Here is a 20,618-nt window from a genome sequence, read left to right as displayed (position 1 = left end):
GTCGGTTGTTTAGGTGAGATTAACAAGAAGATCAGCTTGTGGCGTAGGCAACCAATTCAACACAATTCAAGAGAACCGCTGAGGACATGGAGCTGTCTTGTGTTTTAAGATCTGAAAATGGAATGATTGCTATGTATTTGTGTCTGACCTCAGTTCCACCACTAGCTTGTTTTCCCTGTGTTTGTCTCCTTCTTCCTTCTTAAAAAAAGGACTCTTTTGAGCTTTCAGACATTAACAAGAAACTTTGCACTATGTGAAAATGACATTTTTCAGGAAGTAGAACATGCCCGGATTTTTGAAGTTTTTTCCTAGAAAAAGTGAAAAGTGTACTTGTGACACAAAGCCACGCCTTTGTCAAACTGCTCTTCCAAAAACATGAGGACATTACAAGTTTTAGGTAGAGTAACATAAAAAGTTTTGAATGCTGAGAATTTCTCTGCTTTTGAGAGAGACAACTGCTGGGGATGAAATGTCCTATAAAAGCCTCATGCAGAAAGTGATGGTTTCACACTGAAATAGTCAGAAGCAGCTGATGGCAAACTTTCTGTAGGAGGTGTCCAGGCAACCTTCACAGTCTGCTCATGGTAAACACATGGGAGCTTGACACTGCTCCTGGAGGAGTTCTAGAGAGAGGACAGTGTTAGTTGATACTCTACAGAGCTGAAACTGTAAGGCTCATAATTCATTCTCTGTCTTTTCTGCTTTGGGATTTGATGAATATGGTTCATTCTGTTTGGCTGATGGGACTCACGGGTTGCCAGACTCATATATTTCTGTTCTGGGTCCATTGTTTCAATGACAAGCTTGAAAACAAGGAAATCTAGGCCTTCTATATAGAGTCCTAGAAACAGAAGTTTTTCCTTGGTTATATTGAGCATGTTTCATCACTGTCACCAGACAGAATCTCATTTAAATAGAAAGAGCAGCCAGAAAGATAGAGATGTATAAATTGCAATGTAACTTGAAAATAGCTGATGGGTTCAGTTTCTTTCAGGCTACTCCCACAAATAGGACTACAGATGTTTTGCTTAAATTCTGTACTAAAATGAATTTTCTGAGTTCTCCTACTTGGATTCTTGAAGTTAGGCATCTAGTAAATGTGCTAGCATTAAAAAGAATTATGAACATCCACATCTCATTTTTTGACATCAGGCTGCTTAATTAGGTGATTGATTAGGCACTGCTGTGTGAATTCCCACTATACGGCTAAAACCCAAATACTTGCAAGTCCATTTAATTGGGAATTCAGTTAGAAAAAATAACAAAAATTACTGTGAGCTTAGGAAAATAACTAAGAAGTTTGCAAATATCTAGACAGGTAAAGCTAAGGTGAAGCTGCTTATTCTTAGAGACATAATTCTATTTGCTGATACAATTTATTATCTTTCAGTCTTGTACTAATATTTATGAGAGGCAAAAGTTCATTTTACATTCACAAGATTATATGCAACATATTATATGAGTAGGCTGTACATTCCAGTGGCTTGTTAGCACTGTGTGGTTGTCAGAGTAGTGACAACAGCACTGAATTTTGTGTCTCAGCCTCTTGCTTTCGTTGGAGTGTGTGAATAGAAATTCTCGAGAAAATTAAACTGAGCATAATTAATGCATCCAGTACCCATGATTCACCTGTGGGTTGGAATGCAGTTAGGGTTATTTTGAAAAATATTTCAAAAGCTTTACTCAAAACACCTTTTTAATAAAGGCTATGATTATCTAATTTGCAAATCTGCCTCCCACAGAGTAAAGCATAGTTTAATATGCAAATATTACTACAGAAAACTAGTGTACACAATAAATGTAGTTTAAAATGACAGGAAGAATAAGGAATTCACCAGTTTTCTAAGTAATCTAGTAATTACTTCTGTAATGGGCATGCCTTAAAAAATCCAGATGACCGTTACATTTATTTTAACTTGTCTAATTTTGCTGATTGGGCTATTACAAACCATGATGAAGGAACAATAGAAAAAGATAATAATTGCTCTTCTCCTAGAGGTACTGAATGTCCTTTTGAAATGCAATATACAATTTCTATTCATTTATTTAAAAACTTTTTAAGAAATTGAACTACTTGCACATTAGGGTATAATTATGACGGAGTAGATTTTCTAAAAAGAAAAGTTGACAAGGGGGCAAATCTAAACATAAACTGGCAGCCAAATTAGTAATGCTTTAATTAATACTGAGATAAACTGGAGTTACTACTATTTACCTTTTAAGTCAGTGAGTACATTTTATTTTCAAACCCATTAAAGTATGATTGATTTTGCAAATGTGTCAGAAATGAACTGAAAATAAATTATATTGATTACTGCCATTGCTTATCAGCATTTTCCACTGATCATATGAACTGAAGTGATACGGATTCCCTGGATTATCCAAGGACATTACATACTCTGTCACAAAACAAACCAAACCCCGCTTTGGAATATGAATTAATTTTCTATGTCTTCATTTAAAAATCTACTGCAGCAAATATAAATATGATGAAAATTGGCGGAAAAAAAGGTTGAAGATTGCCAATATGGTTATTTATATCTGATGAGACCTCTGCTTTTGAGCTGATCAGTTTTTGGGGTTATAGTTTGTATTCTGTTAACAAAATAGAGATCTATTATTACCATTTAACTGTTGGTTAAACCTGATAGTTTTAGTGTTTATTAAAAGTGCATTGGTGGTTGGTTAGACATGTAGCAAAATATTTTCTTTAAAATCATTTAATATTTAATAGTGTGTTCATAGTCTAGCAAAACAGTCACTGAAATATCTGCCAACATATTTCACCTGTCCTCAATAAAGCCTGATGTTTAAAACAAATTGCTACAGGTTTTCCTTGCAGCCACTAGAATATGCAGTTGCTCTCCAGGCTGGGTACTAAAATGTGCCATGTACTGTGCACGAGGATATCTTTCAGTAGAGAATGTTAGACTGCCATAGAATACCTTTATTTTTCATATGACATCCTCTGTCTGTGAGATAATTTGACAGACAATAAGATAATCAGAGGTCTGGCAAATACTCTGGTTTTCTTCTATCATTTTTATTTTATGCTTTAAAGAGATGGAAAAGACACTGTGATTAATTTTTGTAATATTTAGATGAGAGTTTTAAAATGACTTGAACTTATTGTCTTTGGAGGGAGCTATTCAAGAGAGGAAGATTCAGTCTGTGTCTGAGGCCCCAAACCTCATCCTCTAAATCCATAGTGTTAAAAGCATCAGCATTGAAATAAAGCATGTAGGGATGAGCAGAGCTGTAACTGAGCTAAATACATTGGCAGGTCTGCATCTGTCCCCTCTTTTTCCATGCTTTGATAGTTGTACATGCTGGGATTGATGCATTCATGCCTGTTGGATCTTCAGTAGAGCAGAGCTGGCTGAGGAACTGCCAGAGAGGAAGGTCTAAATCACATCCTCCCTGCAAGCATCAGTAGGTGCATCTTTCCTCAGCTCTTAAGGGAAAAACATTTCTCTCTGAGGGCCACCAAGTACCCAGGCAGGCATTCATGCAACAAAGATGAGGTGGGATAATGTGCTCTCCCTTTTGCTTCATGAAAAAAAAAAAACCTGGCTCTAACATTTTGCTAGACTGTAAGAACACAGTACTTCTTTCACTTAATTAAAGCAAAATGATCTCCTTCAGTCCTCCTTTTTTACTCCCTAGCAGCAAAAAGTGTGCCTTACCTGCAAAGAGAATAGCTGAAAAGTGTTCACTGGGACTTCACGCTTCAGTTTTAGTGGGTAGGAAAGGAAGTGTTCATGACTGTCTTGACCATAAAGGAGAATGAAATGGATGAAGGAAAAGTGTCCTAGAAATGTTGGTTTGATCAGTGTTTGGAACAATTGCAGGATTTTCAACCTACCCCTATTGTCGGGTAGGTTCAATAGTAAAACATTTGATATGTCCAATATGGTATGTGTGAGGTGTTCTGCCAGCAAAAATGCTACTTTAAATAACAGTAATAACAGTGGGAATATTGTTAAGGAGACTTTGTTTGCTTATAGATGCAGAAAAGGTAGCCTTGGCTCATTTCTGAGCGCAGTGTATGGAGCATCTTTTCTCTTTTGTTTGTACTTTTGTTTGAAAGTTTAACTGGGCAGACTGGAGAGTGAGCTGCACTGTTAGGTTGTGAGGCTTTCTAGACTGGAAACCTGTCCTTAGGTTAACTGAGTAGAAGCAGCACATTGCAGCCTGAGATCTCTGAGTGTTCTCTTTCCTGCTTTGTAACAAAAGGCCTTGTGAGGTACTAACATTATAAGGATGTTTTGAAAACAATCTAATGTGTTGTTTGTTGGCCTAGTCTTACCATTACAAGGACTGTTGTATTGTCTGATTAGCTACAAAAGAAAAATGGTAACAAGACCACTGACAAATAATTAGAGACCTGATTCTGAAGGAGTTGGATGAAAAAATATTTCATGCCAAAGTATCATTGCGTAAGTCAGTCAAAACCCACGCAACAGAAGATGCTATTAAAACCTTTTACATTTGGCTGAAACTTAAAATACAATTTTACATTACTTTCATTGAAATATAGGTATTGGAAAATAATGAAAGATCTATTACGCATTAAACAGACCTGAATTGCTGTATTTAGTAGGGGTGAACAGAAATATAATAAGCTAGTAAGAGTGTGAGATATTCTGAGAAAACTAGCTTTTGCGGAGGGGGGGGGCAGATTTTGCAGCTACCTTTTACAGTTTGGCCTTGGAAGTCGCCTCTTCACTTTGTACACAGTTTGAGTAAGCGTGCAGTTTTACAGCTTTAGCAGCAAAAGCATTCATGGTGTAAAAAACTGAATTCCAGCAGTCAATAAAAGTATTCCTAAACTAAAATATGCATCTAACATGAAAAGAAAATAGAGAAAGAATATGAAATAATTTCTGGAGGCAAGTTAAGGTGTGTAGGAGTTGCATGTTCTATTAACAGAAGAAAAGATCCCCACATAAAGTCTAATTTTACTTTGCTACTTTGTAACTTAGACATTGCTATTACAAACCTCTTTCAATTTTATATGAATTTTTATGATAGTCTGGAAAACTAACTTTTCAGTAGTTCAGTGATATTTATTTCAAGCATGACAAGTTAAATAATAATTTTTATAAGAATTTTTAGTTTTAGCCCAGTTAGAGCAGCCTGTGCTGAAGTACAGTGCCCTGCAAGGCTTTGAAGCTGTTGGCTTGGCCTTGATTCTTGGTGTCCACTATTTCTGCTATGAAAATGTATCTTGACCTTCATGATAATGATGAGCTCTGGCTAACTACCAGTGGCCTCAAGACTGAATTTGGTTTTCCTCACAATCTGAGCATAATGTCTGAGACACATGTTCCATGTGCTAGTGTCCAAGCAGACCCATCATTGCTTTGCTTAGGAGCCTTTCCACTCCCAAGTTTTTTCTCTAAATTTTCATTGTTCAACTTGTATTGCTGCTCCTATTCCTTCCAAGGAGAACATCCAAGAAGAGTCTGCCTCTATTCTCCTGTAATTGCCATTAGATTTTTAAAGATAATCACAAGATCCCTCTCCTCCTCTCTGCAGTCAGAGAGGGAGAGTGCACTAGCCCTGACATTCATGGCGATCCTCTGCTGAACTTGAAATTCGTTGGTTTCTTCTTTTATGGAGAGTTTCTTTCTTTTTTAGAGGGGACCTGATACCTCAGGTATCAGCTTGCACGTGCTGAGCAGAGCATGGCTTCCCCTTACTGGCTAAAACTTAACTGTTGCAGCCCAGGATGTGGCTGGATTTCATAGCCTCAGAGATATTAGATTTTTCAGATCCATGGATGGTGAGGCAAAATAGAGCCACTGGAAAGTGCTATTCAGCAAACGTGTTACTAATGTGATCTCATGGTTCTCTTTTACCTAGAATGTTCCACCTGATTTGTCCATCTGCACCTTTGTGCTGGAGCAGTCTCTGTCAGTACGGGCCCTCCAGGAGATGCTGGCTAACACAGAAGAAAAGGCAGAAGGGGTAAGTTATTAAATAGTCACCTTTCTTCATCTTGCACTATAGTACTTTTTTTCCTATGGTACCACAGGTTTCATGGCTGTCACATGCTTATAGCATGATTGTGCTGAACTTTCCTCCTTTGCTACAGGAATGGCCTGGTTTTTTTGGAAATTATAAGCACTTGCAGTGTCCACTGAAGCTTGAGTTGTAAATTCACAATTTCAATGTGCTGTGAGTCAGTATAGAGTTACAAGGGTGTTTTAATTAGAGATTCTCATAATGTGTCATATAAAGCTTGATCACTTCTTCTGAACAAATAAGCTTTCTGAGCGTTCCTGACTATATTGGGTGAGACTGTTGAAAGGTCTTAAAATAACTTGGATGTATGCTGGTTGTGTCTGGAAATAATGAAACTCTTGTGTGTGCCCTGAGCTAAAGTATGCTGTGACAGACCTTTAAGCTGAAGATAAATTATTTTTGAGCCTTGGTGGACAAGAAATAGCAGTCTGGAAGATGAAGGATATAGGAATTACTTAAATCCTATAAGAATCATTATTCCTAATAGAATTAATTTTTTGACTAGCAGATAGTTATTTACAAATAAATCATAGTAATTACTGTTCCCTGCAGAGCAAATAATTTGATTTGTTATGCTGTAATTGAATGTTCCATATGCACCTTATAGTGTTCATTTGAATGCTAAGCTCTAGCTCAAATCCTGTAAATTTTTGAGGAAGAGTGACTGTAGGCTTAGGAGGTATACAGGCACAAGAGAAGTAGGTGTTAACCGTAAGTGCATCAGTCAAGAAAGCTTGCAGGAGATAAGCATGCCTCTGATCTTTATGGGGATGCCTCAAGAAACCAAACTAATGTAGAGTAGTCAGTCCCATGAAATGCCAGGCACTTAGACTGAAAATGGTATTTGGGAAATGAAGTCTGGGAGCAGTACCGTGGATCATCCAGAGTGTGTTCTGCAGTGACAGTTTGTTCCAAGAGAATGAAAAGCATATCTGAGAGAAGAGGTGGTACCAGAGGAAGCAGATACAAACTTCTAAACCCTTCTTCCCTTACTTTGTGAATACTGAAACTGAGAGCAAGCAAATTCACAGGGAAAAAAATAATACCAAAAGAACAGACACACAGAGGCATAATGTCAAAAATTACAGTCCAAACCCCAGGATGTACAGTGATAACTGTGTATGGCCACGTGTAAAGTAGAGCAACAGTTTTCTTTCTGTTTATTCCCAACAATGTGAGCGGGGGCATGAACTAAAGGAAGTATGGGGGAATGTGTGATAAAGTAATGCTGTAGGGCAGAATGCAGCGAATGAAAAAGCATTCAATTTTCAAATGTGAAGTACTGCAACTTTTCTTTAAAACTAACATCAAATTATAGATTTTATCTTGCACTGTCTTTAGCAGAGTGCTAGGGCCATGTGTTAAGAGAATATTTGCTTTTAATACAGAGATCACACCCAGAGAACATTGGAGAATGAACAAACCTCTCTGCAGAATGATTAGACAGTGTGAGCTCAGGTATTCTGCTGGGAACAGGGCAGACTTATGAGAGCCTTTTAGGGGTCTTAGGTGGAATATTTGCACTAATTCTGGACTATTTTCTGCGCTTTATGTGAGTAAAAAAAATTTTTTGTAGGACACAGTGACCGATGAGACGTACCATGCTTGGTGGTAATCTGGTATTTTCTGGAAAAAAATACTGATTTTTTTCTGTGCATAACCATGAAGGTCAGAATTCTGGACACTTACACCCATGCCTGAATAACACTGATGAAGCTGTCCTGGTCTACAGTGCTCTGTACTCAAAGGTCTTCTGAGATGTGCACAGGAAAGATAAAGCAAAGTTCTGAGTGTGGTCATTATGTGGCTCTTGGCTGTTTACAGAGCAGTTTACTGTGCTCTCAGCACCTATTAAATGGCAACTCTAGCAGAAGATACAGAGCTACAGCTATACCAACAGAGAGAGATGGTGTTCAGTAAATCATAAATATATTTCTACTGCAATGGCTTCTGTAGAAATGCATTAGGAATGTGCTTGTGTCTCTTGCCTATTAATATATTGATATTAGAAGAGAACAGTCCTGAAAATAATGGTTTGTAGATGAACACAAGGTCATGTTTCCAATGTCAATATTTTAGTAAGTCTCTGAAAGTCAAGATGCTACTAAAATGACTGAATATGTACTTATTGATAAATTAATAGAACTGACATTTGGTGTGTGTATGTACTTTCTATGAAAAATACATAAATTTTGCCTTTGCATTTATATTTGTATATCATAGGCCAGGTATGTATATAGACAGCTTCATATCTGTTTGAAGCAACTGTTAAAAGAACTTTTATGATATGAGGTAATTTGTGTTGCCTGAAGCACTATTACCCTCCTAGAGAAGCATCAATTCTTTTTATTAAAACAACAGTGCTTCATTTCATTTAGTAGAAGAAAGTACATCAATTTTTTTAGAAATTGTTGCTATAAACTGGTTTCAGTGTGACCTCAGTTTTCTAGTGGAAAGAATCCTCCAAAAGGAGGTCTTTTCAGTCCTCAGTTACTTTTCATTGCATTAGAAATCAATAAGGTGCTTTTAATAGTGCTGGTTTGCCTTTTGTGTTGTGTAATCTCTTGAATGCTATGTTTATATAATAACTATTTTTGTTATATAACAGGTAAGTTAGCAGTAATATGAACAAAATCTCATGCTGGCTTGAGTCAGAACAGTAAGCAGCTTTCTTGTGTCTAAGAAAGAATAACTGTGTCCACTTACTGGATTCACTGCTGCTTCTCAATTAGTGTGCATTAAAGGTGCAAGATTTGCTCTGCAATAAATACCTGCATTTTTAGTGCAAGAATCCCAAAATGAGAATTTCCATACTTTGTGAGATCAGTGATCTATCTGAGTATACTTACTTGACTCTCCTGAACCAGATAAATGCTAGTATCAAAGGCAACAGTGGAAAATGACTGAAATTTCCTAAGAAAGAATGTGTGTAGTGCTCTGTTTCTTCTAGGCACTGAATAGTTATTTTGTGCTCTGAGGTTTCATAATTTCCCTGTAAAATAGTATGGTTAACTCTGACAATTTATTAAAACACTGACGTTCATAGCTTGCTTGAATGGTTTTTGTTTCAACAATAGAACTACAACCTAGTTTATTTGCTTAGGTAGCATTATTTTCACTGTTTATTTTAAACAGGTAATTTTTTTTATTTTGCTGGGGTGTGGAGTGCAATATGCATGTACCACTTTCATCAGTTCATCAGCAGGAAAGAAACACGAAACAAAAACCAACAAACCAGAAACAGATGAGGAAAAAGGCAGCAATCTTGTGGAGATGGAATAGTAAATAATTTTATGATGAGGAGTATCATCACATAGTCTGGACTGTGGTATGTTAGGCAAACAGAATTACAGGTGCACTGTCCTACACAAGGGTGACCTACAGCCTAGGAATTATTTTGTAATCATTTGGGCTCATTTTCTTAGTGTAAATTTTTATTATTAGAAAAGCAGACATATGATGAAAATGGAAGTAGTTTTGTTTTTATACAGCATTTAAGACCATAAAAAGCATTCAGGCCATCTATTCTTAGCCTGGTTGTTATTTCCAGCAAACCTTCTCTGGACCCAAATGCCTTGTATTTCACTAAAGCTTATTAGTTGGAGTGATCCTGAGAAGGTGAATGCATAGCTTCTGGAGTAATTTAGGAATGGTCATTGCAACTTCTTGGAACTGTGTTTTCCTTCTGATTCTTTTCCCTCTGATTATCTTTTTGGTTAGTTTGATGTTTTTTTCTTTTTAAAAAATATTTTAATTTTTTAAAATCACATCTTCATTTCCTAGATTCAAGACCTCTATCATCTAGTACTTTCTTCTTAAAGTAAAAGTGATTGAATGCCATAATCAAATCAATCCCTGGACATTTTCCCTAATTTTCTTAAGAAATGAAGCCTGGCCATCTTTCCATTAGTGCTCTTGAATTCAGCATCTTCTGCAACTTCTGGACAATATGAGCAGTATTAGAAACAGGATTAGATAGTTCTTCCAGACACGATGAATATTGGGTAGGAGAAAGGGATCTAACTTTATATATCCTATAAGAGGAAAGGAAGGCAGAGTTTTCTCTTTTACATTACCATCAACTGCTCTTGTGCACCTTCACTACAGATTTTTTTTTCACTGAGAAAAGGTGTCACAAGGGAAGGAAGTTGCCAGGTTTCAGGTGTGAGGGAGGGATTTAGAATTTTGTGGCTTCTTTCAGTTTTGAGATTTAAATTAATTTTTCATGAAAGTTAAGCAACAGACCTATACGTTGTATGCTATTACCTGTCTCACATTTTATGGTAAAGAATATGATTTCCCTTTGTGCTGCTGTATACCCAGTAGAAAAGGGTACCCAGAAGAAAGGGTATCCAGACATATTTGACATGGAAGAATGCCAGGTATTTTCTTAGCCTCAGTTGGTTCAAAAATGATTTAGATTTTGTCTGAAAGATTTTTCTTTTTAAATAATCCTCAAGCTAACATGCCACATGAAAAATAGGTATTGAGTTAAAAATTTTCCAATGCAGTGTGCAAATTAAAATGAAGTGTAAGGTAACCTTCATAAAGCCCATTGCTACTAACTATTATTTGAAATATATTTCAGAGGATTTTTCATATGATTCAGTACGGATTATATTTCTAATGGGATAATCTGAATATTCCAGACACCATTACTCTTAGTATTTATATAAAAAGGGGCTAGTTAGAACTTTCATTCTATTCTAATACTTTTGTTACTTCAAAGAGATAAAAACCAGTTTTGTACCCAGTGACTAGGTACAGGAAATTAAATTAGTTTGGCATTTAAAGGAATTTTTTCTCTAAGTGGACAAGCACAAAATCATCTATCATCTGTGTTGTCTGGAAAAAAAATATCTTGTTATTATGCCGAGTTACACTTGGCTTGCCTGCGTTTTCTGAAATATATCCAGCAGTCTCATTATATAAATAATATACTATTTTTTCTACCTTGTTATATCTTTTATAGTACTTAATGATAATTGTAGTAAATGAGACCAGTGAAATTTGAAGATTCTGGATTATGTTTTACATGCCATACCTGATGAATAGACTATATGCATATGTGTGTATTTATATATGACACATATAAATACAGGAGTATGTGACTTGCTTTCACATGCCAGTGGGTTGTACATCTGTGTGGGATGGGAGACCTTGTATCCCAATCCAAACAGAGGATTGTTCTTAACTGCACCATCCCATTGGAGTGATTGAGAACTCTATTAATAAATTGTCTTTTACAGAGATTTAATTAATTTTTGTCAGCAGTGGTAAAACATTCTCTTCACGCTGGTCTACCAGAAGACTGGTGAGTGCCAAACTATTCCAGTTCTACTGCTATACCATACATCCACAGGAAAATCTCATATCATTGGGAGAGTGTAGAGTAAGAGACATCTATTTTGGTGAGAGATTTTGGAGCTGCTGTTTGTTGATCTGTGCTTTGTTCTGCCAACACGAGGTGTATGCATGGGCGCTTTTTTTTTTGGTTCTGGTATATGTAGGACTATGAGACTACTGTAGGTTTTTTTGTTTGTTGGTTTTTGTTTTTTTCCAATTTTATCAGTGAAGTATTTGGAACATTCAATTCCTTTGCTAATGGCTAGGTTTCATGCTACATGAACTGCTCACTAGTAAAATCATCTGCACTTGGAGCGTAATGTGTTTCCTTTGGAATTGTGTTTTAATGACTCCAGCAGGAGAGATGCACCAGACTCACTTATCCTCAATGGAACCCAATGGATTTCTCTCAGCTGCTTTTGTGGCCTTTCACTTCAAGTGTCAGCTTTTTGATTGCTTACTAGAAAAGAGTGTGGTTGTGAAACAAGTAAGGATTTCTTTGCATGTCACCTGTAGCAAGAAGGTGAATGTAGAAGTAGTTACAATTTCTGTTTTGAATGTCACGATAAACTAGGAACTAGAATACATCAGGAGAGCTTAGGATTCTCTAGAATTTATATTGAAATTATTTTAAGTACTTATTCAGAAAATCACACTGTATTTGTTGTTGTTTTTTTTTTTACTTCTGAGAAAACTTGAACTTTTTTTTTTGCTATTTGTCTTTCTAGGCTTCATTATACAGGGGGAAAATTGGCTCTCACTTGCCTTAGTAAGCTTGAAATTGGTTTACTTTTAGGCAAAATGAAATGTAGGTTTAAATCCCTTCTTAGTTTCCTGCAAATTAGTCTTAGTTGCTATGTTATCTACTGAACACTTCCATGTGCAGTTTGCTGCATTTTCCCCAATATTTATTTGCCCAGCAACTGTGCTATTCTAATACTGCATGCCATGAAGATTTGCTGTGCTTGGCAGCTCTATCCTGTTCTCGTGGCTGGTAATGAAGATGTGAAACTCTGTCCATGCCAATCATCTCCTGAGGGTTGGTGTTCCAGAGAGCTGCAGGTTCAGAGCTGGAAGCAGACTTCTTTCTGTTTGATACTTTTGGGTGTTCTCCCAACCCATCTGAAGAAGAACATTGGCCATGGAAGGGAAAATCTGGTTGTGGAATGAGTACTAAGTGGAGTACTCAGGCACTGTTGCAGTTGAACTCGGGGAGAACTGTAGCAAATTCAATTCCGCCATTGAAGCGGAATGGAAAAGTGAGGATTAAAGCAAGAATTGCTTCAGATACCATGTGGTCCTAGGGAACAAAGTGAGAATAGTTGGACTAAAAGTTGCTGACTGAATATAAGCAATGTAGAAATCACTGAAACTGGCACTTCTATGTATTGAGCTGTCATGAGGACAGCTGAGAAATACTGGCAGAGAGATTAGAATGAGGAACCCAAGGTGTACTGTGTGGTTTTTTACCTTGGATGGAAAAAGAAGGGGATTGGTTGTTTTTATGCCTTTTACCTGTCAATTCTATAGATATTATCCTTGTGCCATCTATAAGCTATAACTTGTTAAAATAAAGTATGGCAACATACTAATGCTTTTCAGTAAAGATTCCCAGTTAGTTCCTGAAGGAGTTTGTGATTTTTTGATTAAATTTAAGCACAGCAAAATTGAAAATGATACAGTTAAATTTACCTTCAGAACCAAATCCCCCCCCCTTTTTTATCAGCAGTTGGAATTGATGTGCTAAAGGCTATTTATGCAAAATGATGAAAAGATAAACCCCACCAAATCCTCACATTCAGATGCTGTTCTAGAATGTTGAAGAGTCTCAGGTTTGTTGCTCAGTCCTATGTAAAGCTGAGATAGTCTCCCAAACCACTAATTTTGTTAATTCTACCAGATGTCTCAACATAGCTAGTAACACACTGAGTTTTTTAACCAGGCCAGTGTAGATAAGCAGTTGGAATCAATAAGCTAACACATTGACTTTAGTGGATTTTTTAAATCTATTAATATGTCATCTGCAATTGAATTAATATTTGTGAGGTTAGCTTTATGGTAGTGAATATCATAAAATGGATAGGATTTAATTGTTTTCATTTTAAAATCAATATTTAGTACAATGGTTGCACAACAAACTGGAATGAAACAAAATAGTAAGTGACCACACTCTCACCTACATTTTGCATGAGGAAGGTTTGATGTTGAAGAGGTTATGGATGCATCATAAAACAGTGACATTTTTCTCTTTGTCTTAAATTTCTTAACTTCTTTTTTAAGAGTTAGCATATTTTTTTGAAAATTTTGTTTGAAAGCACAAAAACCCTAGACTTTAGCTTAGTCAAAAGTGTTTTGAGATACTAAGTTCATGGTTATATATGATTCTTGTCTGCTGCAATTCTACTACTACTGATTGTACACAGTGCAGTTTTACATTAATCTCTGGGCTGAGGCAAGGCCTGGGTAAAGTGATACTCAAACATTGTGTTCTCTGTTGCAATGCATACAGATGTAAGATGATTTGTTTGTAAAGCCCAAGACCTTAAATTTAAAAAAAAACCCATAACTTTTACTTTTGTCCAGTTATATTGAGATTGGAAGTAATAATTATTCAATGTTTTTAAACAGACTGCTTATACTCAATAAACACCTCATAGTATATATGAAAGTTCTTAATATCTCTATTTGTCTTGTAATGGCTTCTTATAAGGGTAGCTTCCTGAAATATTTGGCTAAGTTCGTTCAAAATCTAAAAAAGGGAGGATCCTTTTTTCCATCTCAGTGACTTATAATAGCAAATTAAAAGAATATTTTGATGAGTGATGTAAAATGTTATCAGCGTAGGAAATGCATAGCAGTGCTACAGAGGCTGGCAGTGTGGAAAAACACTAATTCTGTCTGCAGTACTGTGTAGCAAGAAACTAGACTCCTATCAGCCAGCTCCATAGGATCCCAGCAGCTGGAGCTGGGAGATTACAGATGGGACTCTCCCTCTTGGAACGTGCTCAGTGTGCTCAACCTCCAGGAGTTACCAATAGCTTCTGTGGTAGTTAAAGAAAACAACAAAGCACCCTTATTCTCAAATTCAGTCAAGATTTATGTAATGTAAGTTTGTTCCTAACTCTGCTTATCCTGCAGGGTTCAGGTGCTTTTGATTCTAATGGTGCTCTATATGCATCATAGACTCCATATTGTTCAAGTTTGGATGTGAATGGTCCTCCCCAAAGGGGTAACACTTGAGCAACATCAACAAGGGTAGCATTAAAAGAAGAGATAGAGCTGGTGTAGTGAGACTGAGCAGAACTGAACAGACTGGATTCCTGTCTTGAACAGGAAATGGGAAGGAATTGAGTTTAGGGTGGCTTCATCTCTGTATTGCTTCTGTGGTGTGTCAGAGTTGCTGATAAACATGCACAATTTCTTGCTGCTGTCAATGAACTCTGTTCCGCATGAGGATTCATCTACATGTATGTAATTGCATCTCCTCAGGGCAAGAGGGATTTTGAATCCATGTTAGCTGCACCATTGAGCAAATCTATGATATCTTAGCAAAAATAATAGGTTTAGTGAGAACAGCTGTTACTTCACCCCTCCCTGGAGCAACCATTTGTCTGTGGAGAAGTTATTTCTTTTGACGCCCACCTGTTCCTTAGTGCTTGTGGTAGTGTTGGTTCACCAAGAAGGTTTCTGGTTTTGTAATGTTTTGTTGGAGAGTCAGAAAATGATTTGTTTCAATTATTATATTGAGACAAGAGCCTTCCAAGCAGGTGAGTGTATTGGTCTTGTATCTAAATACTACTGCAGTGTGAGAGCTACCCTATTTCAGGTCTGAAGTTAAAAGACCTAGGTTTTGTTTCTCTCTTATCATAGAGAATTACCATTTTTTATTTACTCATCAGGATGGTAAGAACTCTTGAGCTGGGGATGGAGGGAAGGAAAGTGAAAGAAATGAAGGGGTTTAAGACCAGCACTGTTAAGTAAACAGAGAGGGGCTGGAAATCCCACCTTGGTAGGTAGAGGTGAGATTGTGTCCCTGGCCTCCAGGTGCCTTATTTATAGCTGAACCTGGGACCTGAGCACAACAGAGAAACCTGAGTGAGTAGTGAACCCCTGCTCTTCACAGGGGTGCTGACGTACCTTTTTGAGTGGTAGCATCATCCACCTATAGACCATGAGTTTACCTCAGTCTGTCTCCGGATCACTCAGCTTTTCCTAAACCTGGATTTTAGTTTTTAGTGTTTGAGTGACCACTCTTGTGAGCGGAGCCTTGTTCCCTCAAGGTTCAGTCAGAACTGCAGGCTCTGGGACAGGGAGGGAGCTGCCCCTGCCCGCAGCATCCTGTGCATCCAGCCTGACGAGCTGCCTCTGGCATCTGTGGTGGGGAGTGGGTCCCATGCCAGCAGGATCCATTTTGGAGTGTTTGCAGGATCTCAGCAGCAGTTAAGGCTCCTGCTGTGTTCCTTCAGGCAGTGTGGATTGACTTCTTCCTCTTCAAAAGCATGCCTGATAAATATATGTGTATACGCACACACGTACACATACATTTAGGTTTAAAAAGAGGGAATGAGCTCTCTATGACCTCTTTGTATGCACCTGTCCTTCATTTTTCAAGTGAAAATAGAAACCTGTGTTTTAGAGTACATGGTAAGTGAGAGGGGGAGGTATTATCCCCACATGGTTAGGTTTTTGATCTTGATACATAAATACTTTTTTGACAAACATGATAGTTGCTGAGCTGTGAAGATTGTCTTCCCTTTCCCCTGCAGTCTCCTCTTTCTGCCTAGGCTACAGTCTTTTTAGCATTTGCTAATTCGACAGTTAGTTGAACTAACCCTTTATTCTTTTAAATAATAGCCCTTCCCTCTGTGTATAAATAGATAAGGCATTGATTTCCTTTTTTTTGTGATGGGGTGAAAGCTCAAGCCTTATTTTTCTTTATGGAAATTACGTACTTCTAAGTAAACAAAGGAAAGAAACTTGACAAGAACAAAGGGTATTCAAGCTTCTGCTAGTAAATCTGTGTTCTAATTATGTTGGTTGGTGTCATCTGCTTTGGTTTGGGGAGTCCTATATTGTTGTATATGATTTTTGTAGTTAACGCTTGTTTTTGCAGATACTGCTGATAGAGTGGATTGTGCTTGTAAAGATGGTGGTACGTGCAGCTTCCACTCCTGAGGCAGCCTTTGATAGCTGAGAGTCTGTTGACAAATATGCAGAACACTCCCTTTTTTTGAAAGATGTTTGTATTTAAAAAAAAGTTGGGATGAGTCACAAGATAACGGTACGCAAATAGCAGAAGGAAAGTGACAAATTTGGAAATCCTGTTTTTTCTTACTGGTGGTAAGAAATGTGGTAAATTGACATAGTTTAGTGTATATGTAGGTCATTTGGCAACAAACTATTTTAGTTATCTAGGTATTCATGCATTTTGGTCTTCCTGTAAAATTCCATTTCTAGGTGATGTTTGTTTCTTAGAACATAAGTGATTTACTGGGCATAGCTTGGCTTCTTTCAAAGAACTTCTGCATTTGCCCTAATTTTAATAATGTCAGTAACTGATTAAATCCTTTGGCTGTTCCAAGGAATTTCAGGTGGGGTTTCTTATTCTCTTTCCTCAGTCATATGTCACTATTTTTAAGGTACATTACTTAGGGAAATACAAAACTTTTGTCCTAAAGAAATGGCTTCTTGGTGGGTTTGGAGATCTTCAGAGGAACATATGAGGCAGCCAACATTTACCTCTGCCCAGAAGACCACAGTTCTCTTTCTGTATGCTTTCTTGGTATTACTGCAAGCAGTATGAGACTCCAGTGCTTCTTGTGACTCGGAGTATTTCAAGATGCTGCAAAGTATAAAATAAAATATTTTTAGGGAACTGAGAGCTTTGCGTGGAAAAACACAAACATGCTGAGTTTTGAGACTGCACAGCCTTTTTGTACCTCAGATGTCTGACCCTACCCACTTTGCTGAGTCCTTTCTCAACTCATGTATGCCATGGCATGAGTTGAGAGAAGAAATAGCACATGCAATAAGCTTTCTTCTGAGATTTCTTCTGGAATTCCAGTATCTTCTCCAACTTTTCTTAGTGAAATTACTATCATTTTCATAGATGACTTGAAGATTTTATTGTTTTGATGTAAAAAGAGTAAAGAAAAATAATTCCTTAACACAAGTAAAAGCTTAATCAAGAGATTAATGAAATAAACTGATTTGTGGATCTTCATGGTTAAAATTGATAATTTCTGCTGATATAGTTTATCAGTGAAGTAAAAAAATAATTTTGTTACATGCCAAAACATTTTTCTCTCACCTTATTCTTCCTCTTTCATTTTTCACCCTAACATCTTATTCACAATGTCTTTTACCACAGGCCACTCTTTGAAACCTTAGGTAGATATAATAGGGTAGTGTTTAGGGACTTTCCTTGTAACCTGACATGTAAATCTCTTGAGGATTCAAAGGCTGTAAATATAGCTGTTGGTTTAAATAGAGTAGGAAGAATTTTCTAAATTCTTTCTTACATGCCTATTCTGCTTGCATTTAAAACATTTAGGAAATTTTGGTTCACAACCATTTCCTTTTTATAGTCTAACTGCCTTCCATAAAGGGAAATTTCCTTTCTTTTGCTTCCCGATTCTGGGTGGATTTTTCATTTCCAACAGTTTCTTTTTCTTTTGGCTTATTGGATCATTTCAAACTGAGAGCAAGACCGGACTAATCAAGAAGTCAAATTCAGAGAGCCAAGATGAGATTGTCAATATGAATATTAAAGGGAGTGATGCAAACACATAACACTCATGTCTAAGTGAAGACTTCAATCTGTGAGGAAGTGCTTAGCTGTAGGTTTAATTTGTTCTGCAGCTTGGTGTAACCAAATAAATAAACTGTTATGGAGTTAATTGTCTTTTTAATATAAACCTGGCACTGATTTTTGCACTGATTTTAGAGTAAAACAATTAAAAACAGGTATCTGTTTCTTTAGTATCGCTATTAAGTTTTCCTTTTTTTGTTAATTTCTTTTGATAGCTTTTATTTCCTTTATTTATACTGTGATTTTTTCATCTGCTGCACATTTTTCCCTATCTTGTGAGACTGATTGTTTCTATACATTGTTGTCTCATTCCTGTTGCTAACAGGAGACCTTAAATTTGCTGAAGAGCTGATTGACTAATCTGCTGCCTGCTTACTGACACTAATGTCCATATTTTCTTTCCTTCCTCAGTAACATTACTTCTAGAATGTCTGTATTTTCTTCCAAATATCACAATCTTTGCCTTGCCCTCCCCTTCCCTCCCCCTACCCCATAATCCAGTTACATTAGAGAAGCACTGAAATGGATATAAAAATAACTCATAGGCATCAAGCAAATATCTTTTAAATAAAAGTCTCAGTAATACTGTGGTAAGGCATTGTAACTAAGGCTAAGAGTTTTTTTCAGACTTGTGCACTCATAAATCTATGTCAGACCTTATTAAGAGAATGAAAGCATTTGGTTGCAGTTATGTGAATTCAAAGCTGAAGTGTTTCTGTAATATGAAAAAATTTAATTTCACGACCTCTCCTCCAATAGTTGACAACTTCATTTTTCAGGAAAATGCTGTCTGCAAAACACCCATTGGTAAGGCAACGTTCTAGCTAAATTGCATCATGAGCTTATTAACTCCCATCTAATCATCCAGTCATGGCTGATTAATCACTCCTCCTGGTGCCTTGTTTTATTAAAATCTGTTTTCTGTGCCACTGACCTGCAAACTGCTATCTAATTGCATGTGTAGGGTAGTCTTTGCTGTGGATTAAAGTGAAGCTCTTATCCTCTGATCTGAAAGGCTCTGTGAAGGAATCATCACATGCAAGTGCCTTGCATGTATGGTTATCCTTCTGTTTTTAAGGGATAGGGAAAATGTGTGTTTCCTCACAGAGCTGAAAAGCTTTCCCGTGCTTCTAAGACACAATGGAGCCTTTTTGGGATAGGAATGCAACTGTAGCTGGTGGATTTGTGAATATTCAAATCACCTATCTCCAACTGTGGAACTCTGAATTCATTAATTACTTTATATTAGTAAGCAGCAAGATAACACGGAGAGCTGGCAGCTTTGTCATTTTCTCAGCATGGGAGGAGGGCAAAAGTAATTTCATCTCTCATGCCAGCGGAAAGAAGTAACACCTCCCATTTCTTTTAATAAGTGTTCTGTATGTTAATGAATAAGCCAAGTTACCAAGGCACTTCCTTAAAAAAAGTATGAAGATTGGCAGTTAAATGCACTCTTGAAAATTTAAGCTCTCTGATTCACACTACAGTAGCCTAGTTAATAACCTATTTGAAAGCTAACAGCAGCTGTGAATATGACAGGCTGAAAATGTTTTCAGGTTTGCCAGAAGAACCCCCACATGTAGGAAGGAAGAGTCAGAAATTAACCAGAGGTTTCTTGATATAACAAACCAGAGCTGTTTTAGTTTCCTATTACTGACCTGAAAGTTTTCTTAATCAAACTTTTGGGCAAAAAAGGCCAAGTTAGAGCTTTTCATTTCTATACTTTGAGTTTTTTCATTAGTTTAAGGGTCGGCTACAGGTACCAGTCATAACTCACTGAAATAACAAAGTGCAGTAATTTTCTTAATAAATTCTTTGAACAAGTTTTAACAGATGGTGGCATGTCATAAAGAGGGACAGAGTTGCTGTGTCCAACAACATTAGCTTGTACCTACTGCAAGGCTGTCCATCCCAGACTTTTGAGTTTACATGACCCAAGTGCTGCTTACTGCAAGGAGAGAAAGTGACAGAAGGAAGAGGAAGGAGAGGAAGAGGATCTCACTGTTTAATGCTGTGTTGGTTTTTGTATCATGTAGATGGACGTACATATTTGATACCAGTGGAAAACTTTATAAAAAGATGAGCTAGAGTCTTATTCTACTTAAAATATTGACTACACATTTTAATGAAGCCATACTGCAAATAGGAATGGGAAGTAAAACAGTGGGGAAAAAAAAGCATGGAGCTTTTACAGAGAAACACGTACTATCATCTCCTCCTTAGTGAGCCTTATTTAGCATCAGAAGTGATTGTTAGCAGGCTATTTCAAATAAGGCACAAAACGTATATAGCTTGGCTTTGATCAACTGCACTTTGATCAAGTGCAAATACTGGAAAAGATCAAGAATGGCAGGTGCAGTGTTTTTGCACTCTTCTTATCAGGGTCAAGCAAGGACAGGAATACAATCAGTATCTGTTTCAAATCACAGAA

General features: G+C 37.0%; 1 protein-coding gene across 1 annotated transcript in view; it reads left to right on the top strand.

The window, feature by feature from the left end:
* Positions 1-20,618, top strand: part of RYR2 (ryanodine receptor 2) — a 384,205-nt gene that overhangs the window by 106,408 nt on the left and 257,179 nt on the right. Inside the window, exon 3 of the mRNA XM_041485449.1 lies at positions 5,869-5,973. Within this exon, the coding sequence (XP_041341383.1) occupies positions 5,869-5,973 (105 nt within the window). The remainder of the gene's footprint in view (positions 1-5,868; positions 5,974-20,618) is intronic.

Source organism: Pyrgilauda ruficollis, unplaced genomic scaffold, assembly GCF_017590135.1.
Source record: "Pyrgilauda ruficollis isolate IOZ18807 unplaced genomic scaffold, ASM1759013v1 scaffold70, whole genome shotgun sequence".
NCBI lineage: Eukaryota > Metazoa > Chordata > Aves > Passeriformes > Passeridae > Pyrgilauda > Pyrgilauda ruficollis.
Note: the sequence above shows the minus strand (reverse complement) of the source record. Positions and strands in the feature narration are given on the sequence as shown.